This window comes from Poecile atricapillus, chromosome 18 (genome assembly GCF_030490865.1).
Source record: "Poecile atricapillus isolate bPoeAtr1 chromosome 18, bPoeAtr1.hap1, whole genome shotgun sequence".
Taxonomy (NCBI): Eukaryota; Metazoa; Chordata; class Aves; order Passeriformes; family Paridae; genus Poecile; species Poecile atricapillus.
Window position 1 is genome coordinate 1,993,555 of NC_081266.1, and position 11,608 is coordinate 2,005,162.

An 11,608-nucleotide genomic window follows, 5' to 3' on the forward strand; every position below is an offset into this window, starting at 1 on the left:
TTGCTCTCACCAATGTTCCTCTGTTTGACTTGAAATCCTGTGATACCATGAGGAAGTGGGAAGCATATTTCAGCAATGGGTAAGAGGCATAAGGATGTTTTTATATTGTACCACACAGGAAATACAAGAATGAGAAACAGCCAGAACTAAAATATAGATCTCACTTCCCTTTAGAGAAAGGAGTTTAAACTAGCTAAAACTTATCTGTGAGACTGAAACATGTACGTGCACTAGCAAACGTGCATGTAATGGGATGAGCCAAAGGGCTCAGAGGAAACCATTTAATGAAAACACACAAATTTCTCATGCTGAGGGTGGGATTAATCTCCCTACCTCAGAGGGAAGCATTCAGTCTGAACCATCCTATTAAACTCCCTCGATAGTTGGGTAAAGGAGACTACAGAGCTCTTGCAGAGCATGTCCCTTGTAAGGACACTCATGCTCAGTAGGATGGATCAGATTACCTCCTGTGTAATCTTCTGGTAATTACCCAATTATTAATAAGTTATTATTATAATTTATTAATTAATTAATAAACTATTAAATTATTAAATGTGGTAATGAACCCACAGATCCTCAAGACTATAAATACACTTGGTTAAAAGGATTGTTTCTCCATTGGTCTATGGACAAGCAAGGCTGTGATGTTCATATATGTGAGTCCATTTGACCACACCTGCACATGGATTGCTTCACCTGTGTTTGCTGACAGCAGCCTGACATGGAAACAGGAGATCTGGGTTCCATCTGTGGTCAGTGATGCTTTCACTCAGAGAGGCAGCAGCTGCTGCAAACAAAGCTGGTTTTTATTTGTCAATGAATTTGCACTGAGAAATCTCAGCACGACCAAGTGGGAGAGAACAGTGGAATCTGAAGCAGACTATGAGATCAAGATCCCACTTCAAGGAGAGAAAGGAAGTAAAAAAGTATTGTGACCAGTTATTTTTTTTTTTTTTTTTATATAGGACAGGCCTACCCACCAAAGCTTAAGCTATTGGTCAATTCTTTGTCTCTAGATTTTCATTAACATTTGGGACTAAAACATTCATTTTGACCTTTTTTTTTTTTAATCCACAGAATGTGAAAAGGAGCCTGGGTCCTTGCTGTGGATATTTGTGATGGTTGGAAACATTGTGCGAGGAATGGGTGAAACTCCCATCATGCCTTTAGGCATTTCTTATTTGGAGGATTTTGCCAAAGCAGAGAATTCACCTTTCTACCTGGGTAAATCTATTCTGTTGTGGTATTTCCCCTCTTCCAAACACAAACAGACATAAACAAAAGCATGGATTATCATGATGCCCTTCAGTCCAATCAAGAATGACAGAAAACAGCAAATACTGCCTTATCAAAATAATAATATTGTAGAACTTGTAATCTAACCAAAGAGAAACTTGTTGGAATTCCATTTTTAGGTGCAAATGCTTTTCCAGTACAGCTGTGCTAAACATTTGTAAGAATTCCAAGAAGATAATTATGTCTGGGTTCTAATTTATAATGTTTTCTGTTTTTCCTATTCTAGCATGTCTACATACAGCAACTGTAATTGGCCCTTTCCTTGGTTTACTGTTGGCTTCATTCTGTGCAGAGCTGTTTGTTGACATTGGATCAGTAGGTGCAGGTAATGAACACATAAAACCTTGTTTTTAAGTCTATAGTTGGTGCATTTTTCAGAACTTAAAGATTTCTCCTTGTTAATATATGTTAATCCTACCCGAGTTTGTTGGTGTTTCTTTCAGAATGGAAGATCTGCATATAATATTCAATTCATATATACACAAATCAATCTGCTTATAAATTATTTGATGAAAAATTGTGTCATCTGGCTTAACAGAGGAAAGGACTAGAATTAATTTAATACAAGCCACCAAAATTTGCCAGAACATTAGCAGCATTAGCAAAGAAGTCTGGAGAATATTCTCCTTCATGAGCCTCATTTTAAGATACACTAAAATGCTTTAATGTCAGAGGTGACTAGGAAAGCACAAAACGACAGCAAAGAATGTTTCTGAAGTGATCCAAAATGTCTTTTTTTGTGTTTTATTATAGATGAGATAACTATAACAGCTACTGATGCCCGCTGGGTTGGAGCATGGTGGCTGGGCATTTTGATTTGTGCACTGCTGAATCTTCTCGTGGGAATACCATTTTGGTTTTTGCCCAAGTCACTTGTGAAGGAAGGTGAAAGCAATGAACCTGAAGAGACAAGTGAAAAAAGTGTAGCACCACTGCAAGAAAATGATAGAAATGAAACCAAACAGACCATGTATGAAATCGCTAAAGGCAAGTTATATTTTATTTTATTTCCTTCTTACTTTAGTAAGAATTTGTGGTTCTTACTTTAGCCCTAAGGTGTGAACTCTGTGTACTGGTGTAATTAAAGATGGGTCCAAGATATGCAATGCCTACTCTGTTTTGATGCCTCTGTAGTTCAAAGGATTTGTACAGGAATTTAGAATGGCTCCTTGCAGAGGAAGAAATCCGATTCCATACATCTAGGATCTGGACTCCTTCCTTTTCCCCTCCTGCATTTCAGGTGTATGTAGGTATTTGCTTCCCATGAGAGGGTTAAAGCACTGAAATCTGGTGAGGAATATTACAGCTCAGTGAGCTGTGTATTATATGTATATATATGTGAGTATAGCTCATCAGTGGATGAGCTGCAGATAGTGGTTGCTTGTACCCCACATTCACTGTGCAGAAAAGCAGAAACCCAACATAAATCTTGTGCATTTCTTGAGTCCAACTGAAAGCCCTAAAAGGGGAATTGACAGGTGTTTAAGTGCCTCATAAACATTTAATCACTGTTGAACAAAGATGTATTCCACCCATGTTATTCATGTTACCGTTGGCATTTTTCACATCCGTGGTCTTTCAAATCTGTGGATCTGTAGGAGGTTATTTTTTCCTTTCCTTATTTGAAAGAAACATCCTTCCTACATTTCCTGGTTAGAAATTTAACTGAATAAACTATGTCAAAGGCTATGATCTTCAGAGTAGTCTTCTGATCCTGTCTGACAGGACTTTCATATTCAGAAAGTAAGTGCCATGTGGCAGCTCCCTCTCTGTGCTGTTTCCAGCTGGGTCCTGAAAACTTAATAACAATAAAATTTCCTTAAGAAGCTCTCATTAAAAATGTCACTGCATCTGTAAATAATGCAGCCTATTTATAGTGTTTCTAATATTTGTCTAATTTTTGAAAGATTTGCATACAGATCTTCTAAAAAGGTACTTGCTTACCTCTGAAAGATACACACCCATTCTAAGTGGTGCCCACTTTCAGTGAGGCCCAGTCATTGTTTTGTAGATTCTGAAATTTATCTGCAGAGTTTCTTGACAATAGTTCAGCACATTGATTAACAGAGAACATTAGACAAAGGGGAATTGTGGGGTTTTTTTATGCTTCAAATCCTGACTTAATGGGCATTACGCAGAGAAAAGACCTGTGTGTAAATCAGTTTCTCAGATGCTTACTTGGATGAAAACTGGCTGATAGAGATTTTGAGAGGATGGCAGGAACAACTGTGGTCACAGCTCTCTTGAGGCCTCTTCTGCCCCAGCAGCAAACCCCAAAATCAGCATTCAAGTCTCTGGGGGCAGCTTGTCACAGCCCTATAGTGCATTTGCACCCCTTTGGATGCCATTGCAGGACAGGGATTCTGCTGAATGCTCTGGGGGCATGAGATGACAGAAAAGGGAGGAAAGATGCAGCAGTAGCTGCTGCTGCTGTGATTTATTATTTTTTATAAGCAACAGCTGCACTCTTGTGCAGGTGTGTGTGTGAGGGTATCTCTGGGTAGAGGAGACATTTTAGAGTACTCTGGGCTAATTAAGTAATCTTTGGCCTGTGGTGTCTGGCAAAGCACAAGACTTAGCCTGATCCAATTGAGGACCATTTCTGTTCCCCTCTTTCCCCCACAGCCACGCTGTTTTCATAAAACATCCCACTAACTCATGGCATTATTTCATTCCAGATTTCATCCCCTTCCTCAAGGCTCTGTTTCACAACCCTGTGTACATGTTATTTATATGCATAACTGTGTTACAGTTCAGTGCCTTTGATGGCATGATATCCTTCATGCCCAAATATCTGGAACAGCAGTTTGGAAAGTCTGCATCAGATGCCATATTTTTAATTGGTATGTTTGCATTTTGCTTTGCTCTCTTCTATCAATTAGTGATGTCACTATTCAAATTATCTATATTTTTACATATATACATAAGTTCATGTGTATTTACATAAACATACTAAGGTTAAATGCTTAGGGTGACTGACATCCCATTACAAAGCATTTCTAAACATCAATTCATTTTCTGCTAAACATCTAATTTTTTTTGTGCAGAATTTTATAATCACATTCCCATCTTTTGAATCAGCTCAGAAAATTAAGCTGATATGAAACTAAGCCATGTGATGTTTGTGAAAAACCACTTCGAACATGTCTTTCAGTAGGAATTTGATTCTTTTTAAATATCAATCAGCAAAGAAGTGTGAGAGCACATTCAGGAATCTCATGTCAAAACTGAAAGTTTGTTCCTCGTTTTTGTCATGCCCAGAGTGCATTAAGATGTGTCTCAATTAAGATGTGCAGCAGCTTATCTTTCTGCTGAGTTTCTCAGTCAACTGGAGAAGCTGGATTGAAATCATATAATTTTTTTTAATTTTTTTTTCTTTTTTTTTTTTGAGTTGGATCTAGAGAGCAACTCTAGATTGCGATTTTCCAATTAACAATTTTAATCCTACCCTGTAGCTCACTCCCCAGGCAGTTCTCACTGGCTGTTGACACCGGCAGAGGTTTTGGGTGTGAAAGGAAATTAGCAGAGACCCATTTCTGATGGTAGTTAAATTATTCAGTCACAGGCACTCTGACTCTTTGCCAGTTACAACCTTCCCTTACAGCAGCTATAGTAGCTACTCCTCTAGTTACCTTATAGTAGAGTAGCTTTGATGGTCTCCTTTATTTTAACATGGAAGTTTTGCTCGTTTGAATAGGTGTTTACAACTTACCAGTTCTATGTGTTGGGTATTTTTCCGGCGGCTTATTCATGAAGAAGTTCAAGATAAGTATCTACCAGGCTGCCAACATAGCATTTTGGGTATCCTTACTGGAATACCTCCTCTACTTTGCTGCCTACTGGACTGTCTGTGATACCTCACCAGTTGCTGGTCTAACAGTTTCCTATCAAGGGTACGTTCTTTGGGACTCAAGAGGACTTGTCTTAAGACACCAGAAGGACTTTCCTTGTCAAGAATCAGCCAGGAGCTCCGTTTCAGTTCCCTATTCTAAATTCTCAAGGCTTTTTGCTTGCATGAGACTGTAGGTCTGATACTGATAGCCCAGTTTCAAACAATAAAAGAGTAGTAAAAATACGTATCTACATCAAGACTCATGCAATTGCATGTCCATATTAATTCTTTTACTAATACAATTAGTAAACTCATGTAACTGCAGGTGAAAATAAAAGTTGTTGGTCAAATCAGGCATACATGAGTTCAGTTTCAGAAAAAGAGAGGAAAAAATCCCCTTCTTGATTTTACACCGGTTTACTCAAATTTGATTACTATCAAGTTATCAGAGAAACTTTTATCTGCAGCTTGTTGATTTGGAGCCTGCCACTGATCACTGCAGGATTGGGATTCATAGAATGGTTTAGGTTGGAAGGGATCTTAAAGATCCTCTATTTCCAACCTCTCTGCTATGGGCAGGGACACCTTCCACTAGACCAGGTTGTGTCGTGTGTCTGTAAAATGGACATGGAGGTGTAGATGCAGCACTTATGGACAATCAAGAACATAAATTCCATAAATGAGAAAAATGCTGTAGGGCATGCATAATATTTTTAATAATTAAAAAAAATATTTATTTAAATTTAATTATTTAAAATATTAATTTAATACAATAAAATTTAGTGCCCTATAGAAAGATAGAAAGGCATGACTTCAAGGTAGAAGCATGTAGGACTGGGTCCTGATTCAACACTTGAGCTAGAGTAGAATCTTAAGCATTGCAAAGGGCTACTGCGGGTATCTCATTACTGGAACATTTATTTGTCTTCTAAATGTGTTTTAGAATAGAGCAAATTTCATATGCAGAAAATACTCTACTGGCTGGCTGCAACGTGGATTGTGATTGCCCACTCAAAATATGGGACCCTGTTTGTGGGAACAATGGAATCACTTATGTGTCACCTTGTCTTGCTGGGTGCAAATCCTCAAGAGGAACTGGAAGAAGTGTGGTAAAGTGTGAATTTCATTGTACTTTAACTATGAAATATAGTAGGTGAGAAATACCAACACAGGGTGGGGGATATCCAAGCATGTGCATTTAATTGAATATATAAGGTGAAAGATTTGAACAAGTTCATTGAGTAGCACCAGAAGTTAGGAAAATTAGTTTAAATTTACATTAAAAAATAAAATGAAGAAGAATAGTTCTCTATTAAGGGCTAAAGGAGTCTTAAATGCTTAACACGAAGTGAGAAATTATCCTGAAGGTGTTGCCAATTGGAAACTTGAGTGCCCAAGAACATTTCAGCCAAACTAAAAGTCTGTAGCATGGACTTAATAATTTATTTTACCCTGTAGATTTAAACAAGTAACCAGGTATTATAGAACTTTTATGCCCAAATACAGGGGATGGCTGGACCTGTGCCTGGCAGCTGGGAGAGGGGCACAGTGCAGTGCTGCTCATGAGTAACAAGCTCAGGTACAGGAGACAGTGAGATGGGTGCCAACAGTGTGGGTTTGCCACTCAGAGTGTGAGTTCGGACAAACTGTGTGATTAAAATACTCTTTTGACAGGTATTTGAAAACTGCACCTGTGTTGCAGCCTCAGGGTTTTCATCTCAAAACATCTCTGCAACTCTGGGCCAGTGTGATGGACACGGAAACTGTGACAAGATGCTCCATTATTTTTTAATATTGTCATTAGTCTGCAGCTTCATTTTTTCCTTAGCAGCCATGCCTGGATACATGGTCTTAATAAGGTACAGTAAAATGTCCTTTTCTTAAGAAATCTATTGGACTTTTTATTCTGAAGTTTTAATTCTCTGGGGAATTAAAACTTGTTTATTTTGCATATAGAAGGAGGAAGAGCAGAAAAATATTATGTTATTTCTGTCCTGTTGTGGTTTAGTGTCATGTCACCTCTGTAACCTGGTGTTGCTTCTGACTATCAGAATATATCCTTTATATATAAATATAAATAAATATAGCTTTATCCTGAATGAATGCAGGACCACTGAGTCAGGGCATTGGGATATTGAGTGGTGTGTGATACCTGTGTGTTTACCAATCAAAGGAACATATTGTTAAGGCACAACTACCCTGCACTTTGTTTTGGCCTCAGATGATACCTTGACAGTAGCTTTTCCTTTTGTGATTTGTCAGTCCTAGACAAGGAACTTTTCAGCAAACATCACCTAATGAGCAAAATCAACTCTCTCAGCCAATGCTCTTATTAGAATGGTTCGGGCCTAATGTGATGAAGAACTTGATTTTAAAAAAAGAGTTAAGCACCTCTAATTAATGTCACCTCTATGAGTAAACATACCATGTGATTATCATACAGGTCTCTGAAGCCTGAAGAGAAGTCATTTGGAGTGGGTATCCATGGGCTGGCTTCACGAGTATTTGGTAAGAAAATACCCAACACTCTTCAGAAGAACAGTTAGGGCTGACCTAGAGTTAGAGAAAAATCACATCAGGGCTATGGGCACGGGGCAGGAGTCATTGCTTCTTTGGAGTGCTTTTGAATAGAAGCATTTAGGATTTATTTTTCCAGCTCTCAGCAGCATGGCAAAGTAGAACTGCTTGCAGTTTGCTTTTTATTCATACCAGGTGATAGGCTGGTATCTTGGTTCAACCCCAAGTTAATCTCCTGCATCTGTAGCACTGTGGGTGGATGGTAAAAGCTGCTGCCTTCCCAAAAATGCCTCCAGGTGAAGGCGTTTGGGCAGGTACGCGAGCAGTCAGAGTTCAAACACACACCATGGGCAGCTTTTGGCAAAGAGAGTCAGGAAGGGTCTTTTGTAAGGAGTTCTGACGGGGTTTATTGAGGACATTCACCAAAGGAGTCCAGGGACAAAAGACAACACTGGGTGGAGGGTCCAGGATTACATAAGGGTAAGAGGGGGTGGGTCAGACAGTCAGGGTCCAATAGAAATGGGTGAAAGTGGTGCAGAGGCGGGGTTAGGGACAGGAACAACCAATTGGAAAACAGGGGTGGAGGATTGCAGCAAACTGGGGCCAATGGGGATTGAGGGAAGGAAGAACATTCTAGGGAAGATCCATATAGGGTAAAGAGGGGCGGAACAGGGGTGACATAAACTTGATAAACCAATGGAGGAACAAAGTTAACAATACATTGGCATATGACTGTGCTGATCTGTGGGACAGGGGCCTTCCCTGACCCCAGCCTCAGGAGGTGTTATTTGTTGCCTCCTTTCCAGGATGGGGGTATGGTGATTTTAGTCATATGCCCTTGGGCCTCCACATGCGTCCATTTAATTATCCTCCCACATGGAATAAGGAGGAGAGTTGCAAAAAAGGTAGAACATACAGGTTAAGAACAGTTTCGTAATGGAAATAAAGTAAAATATAATAATAATAATAGGAAAAATAGAGGAATTAAAAAAAAAAAGTTATACAGAATAAAATTGTTTGTGATCTGTTGACTAATACTCATCCCATCTCTGAGCAGCAGCCAATCTCTCCCTTCCACTTCTCTTCACTCTATGTACTAAGCTTGACATTCCAGGTTATGGAATTTCCCTTTGGCCAGTTTGGGTCAGCTGTCCTGGCCATCCTCCCCCCTGGCTTCCTGTGCAGCTCCTCACTAACAGAGCATGAGACACATAAATCTCCTTAGCAGCTACTAAAACATTAGTGTGTTATCAACATAATTCTCATATTAAATCCAAACCACAGCACTGTACCACCTGCTAAGAAAAAGATTAACTGTATTCCAGCAGAAACCAGGGCACGGCGCTACATCTGCTGCTCACTGGAAAGCCATTTGGCATTCCTTCACTCTTGCTTATTGTTAATGTTTATTTAAGACAGCATTGACTCTCTTTGATGAGAGAAAACGTTGAGTTCTGAATAGGAAACACAGTTCATACTGTAGTATGTGGGTATGGTTTAACAGGCAGCAGGGAAGAAAATCTTTAGTTGAGGGTAGGTGGGTAAGGAAGGAGCACAAGATATACAGAGAATAAGGTTCATGCTGCAAGAGGACAGTACTGATGGAGTAGGTGACAAACAGCATAGGCTCTGTGGGGTATCTGATAACCAGAAGAAAATTGCTATTCTCAGGAATGTTGTTAATATTCTTTTTAGCTGGAATTCCATCTCCCATTTATTTTGGAGCTTTGATAGATACCACTTGCTTGAAGTGGGGTACTATGACTTGTGGTGGAGAAGGAGCATGTAGGATGTATGACATTGTCACATACAGGTATATTTTTTACTTTCTTTTAATTTCTCCTTCTTACTCTATTATAGCATGCATAGAGATGCAATTTTATCCACTTCATGTCTTCCTAGTAGACAAACTGCTCCTGTGCTAGAGATGTCACACGATTTTCTTTGGCATTGTCTTTATTTGTCAAGTGCAACCTTTGACACAGACATTGGAAAAACCTTTGAACAGAAATGTTCAGGTGCCATAATATTCACTAATAACCTTTAATGAGAACAGGCCTTAAAAACACTGAATTATGATGAAAATACTGAAAAGCAGTTACCTCATGTGGGAAAAAGGTTTAATAGGTGACTGCAATATCTTTGAACAGAAAATGGTTGAAACCATTAATTAAATGGTTTGAATTAAAAAAGAGAAGAATTTTATAGAGAAGATACATTTACTCAAGTTGGAAATTGGCCCAGAATAGTGTATATGTCATTTTTTTTCAGATTATGCCATATTTTTGTAGTCCTTCAAGGATCGTTGTGGGATTTTTAAAGAAAAATCTTGTTGAACTTAGGGCCTCATACTAATTCCTTGTAATACTGTGTTGAGGTTGATTTTGAAGAATATTCTTATGAATACTAAGAAATTTTAACCATGTAGTCTGAGCCTTTTCAGGACTCTCTCTTTTCCCTATAGATAAAGCCATAAGAGTACCAGGTGCCTGACTTCACTGGCTAAGTCGTTTGCCTGAAATTGGGAGATGTAAAAGGCCATTTTGCTGACTGACATATTCTCTGTTCTCACATTCTCATCTTCTGTGAGATCCAAAAGCATCAGGGCACAAGTTTTAGAGTGGCTGTGTACACTTCAAAAAATGTTTGCTGAATAGTTTTGCACTGTTTTTATAAATGCATACGTTTAATGAAACTCATTATTTATTTCAGGTGGCTGTATCTTGGCCTGCCAGCAGTATTACGTGGAGTGTCCTTCATCCCAAGTACACTAATTCTCCTGATTTTAAAGAAGAAACTGAAATCTGAAAAGCCAGTCTTAATAAATGCCCCAATAGAAATGCAGGATAAAGAACAAGAAGCAGTGAAATAGCATTTCACAGAAGGACATGTTGGGAAAAAACATTGCAGTGTAAATATTGGATATATCCTTGTGAAAAATTTTGTACTTTAACTAATGAACACTTGGACAGAGAATAGAATTACACATAGTTGTATCCAACTTACATTATAAAAGTATCAGTTTGTAAACACGAGGCATGGGAAAAATATGTTTGGTGCAAAAGAACAAGGACTTAAAATAAGAAAACTTATGAAATGCCAGTTTTGATTTGTCTGAGGAAAGGGCTATGAAGCAGAAACATATATGTTCAGTCCTGTTTCACTTAAAAGAGAGAGAATTCTGCATTTGACTCCAAGTGATGCCAGATTTCATCTTGGATTTCTCACATGGTTTCTGTCAGAGTCTCTCTCATTGGCTGTAGACAGCATTTGTGGCTTCTTCAGGCCCCAGTTTTCCATAAATTTATTTAATGACATTATTAGTCCACTCAGGCAGGGATTGTTTGTTATTCTGCATAGTGTGCGTGGTCAATATATTGGAAACCTGGTTTATGACATGGTCTGGTGTTCTGGTAACAATAATAAATTTAAAAATTACATTTTTAAAAAATGCTGTGTTATGGTGATATTTTAAGATTTGCATAGAACACGGACAAGGAAAGATCATCAGCATTCATTACTTCAGTTACCTGCTGCCTTAATGATGTCTTAAATATCTTAGGAGAAAAAAAAACAAACCCTAAATGCCTCAGGTGAAAAAAAAAATAGAAAACCCTGTTGGTATAAGTCATACAAGGTGTTTCTGTGGTTTAATGCATCCATGTTTAGCATCTAATTTGGCTGTGCCTCATGTTTGGCCCTAGTGCAGAGGACCCTTGGGTCTATCTGCCAGTGTGCATGCAGTAACTTCTCCAGGCTTTGTATTACAGGTCCTGGTTATTATTCCCTTCTGCATTAGACATGGAGGGAGTTTGTGGAATTACCACAGACCTGTGCTCCAGCACCTGAAAATATTTCCTATTTATTTATTATATATGACACAGACCTGCTCCCATTTAAACTGCCTGGCACCTTCTGCAGCCACCAAAAAGTGGGAAGGATATTTTGCCACAGTTGTTCATT

The 11,608-nt window shown here is 38.7% G+C and overlaps 1 protein-coding gene across 1 annotated transcript in view; it reads left to right on the top strand.

Annotated features, from left to right (window-relative positions):
- The window catches only part of SLCO1A2 (solute carrier organic anion transporter family member 1A2), a 19,046-nt gene extending 7,966 nt beyond the window's left edge, over positions 1-11,080 (top strand). The window contains exons 6-15 of the mRNA XM_058853100.1: positions 1,078-1,224; positions 1,523-1,621; positions 2,050-2,283; positions 3,975-4,139; positions 4,994-5,189; positions 6,072-6,237; positions 6,803-6,987; positions 7,572-7,636; positions 9,341-9,458; positions 10,358-11,080. Of these exons, the coding sequence (XP_058709083.1) occupies positions 1,078-1,224; positions 1,523-1,621; positions 2,050-2,283; positions 3,975-4,139; positions 4,994-5,189; positions 6,072-6,237; positions 6,803-6,987; positions 7,572-7,636; positions 9,341-9,458; positions 10,358-10,517 (1,535 nt within the window). The 3' untranslated portion in view covers positions 10,518-11,080. The remainder of the gene's footprint in view (positions 1-1,077; positions 1,225-1,522; positions 1,622-2,049; positions 2,284-3,974; positions 4,140-4,993; positions 5,190-6,071; positions 6,238-6,802; positions 6,988-7,571; positions 7,637-9,340; positions 9,459-10,357) is intronic.
- Positions 11,081-11,608: the final 528 nt, after the last annotated feature.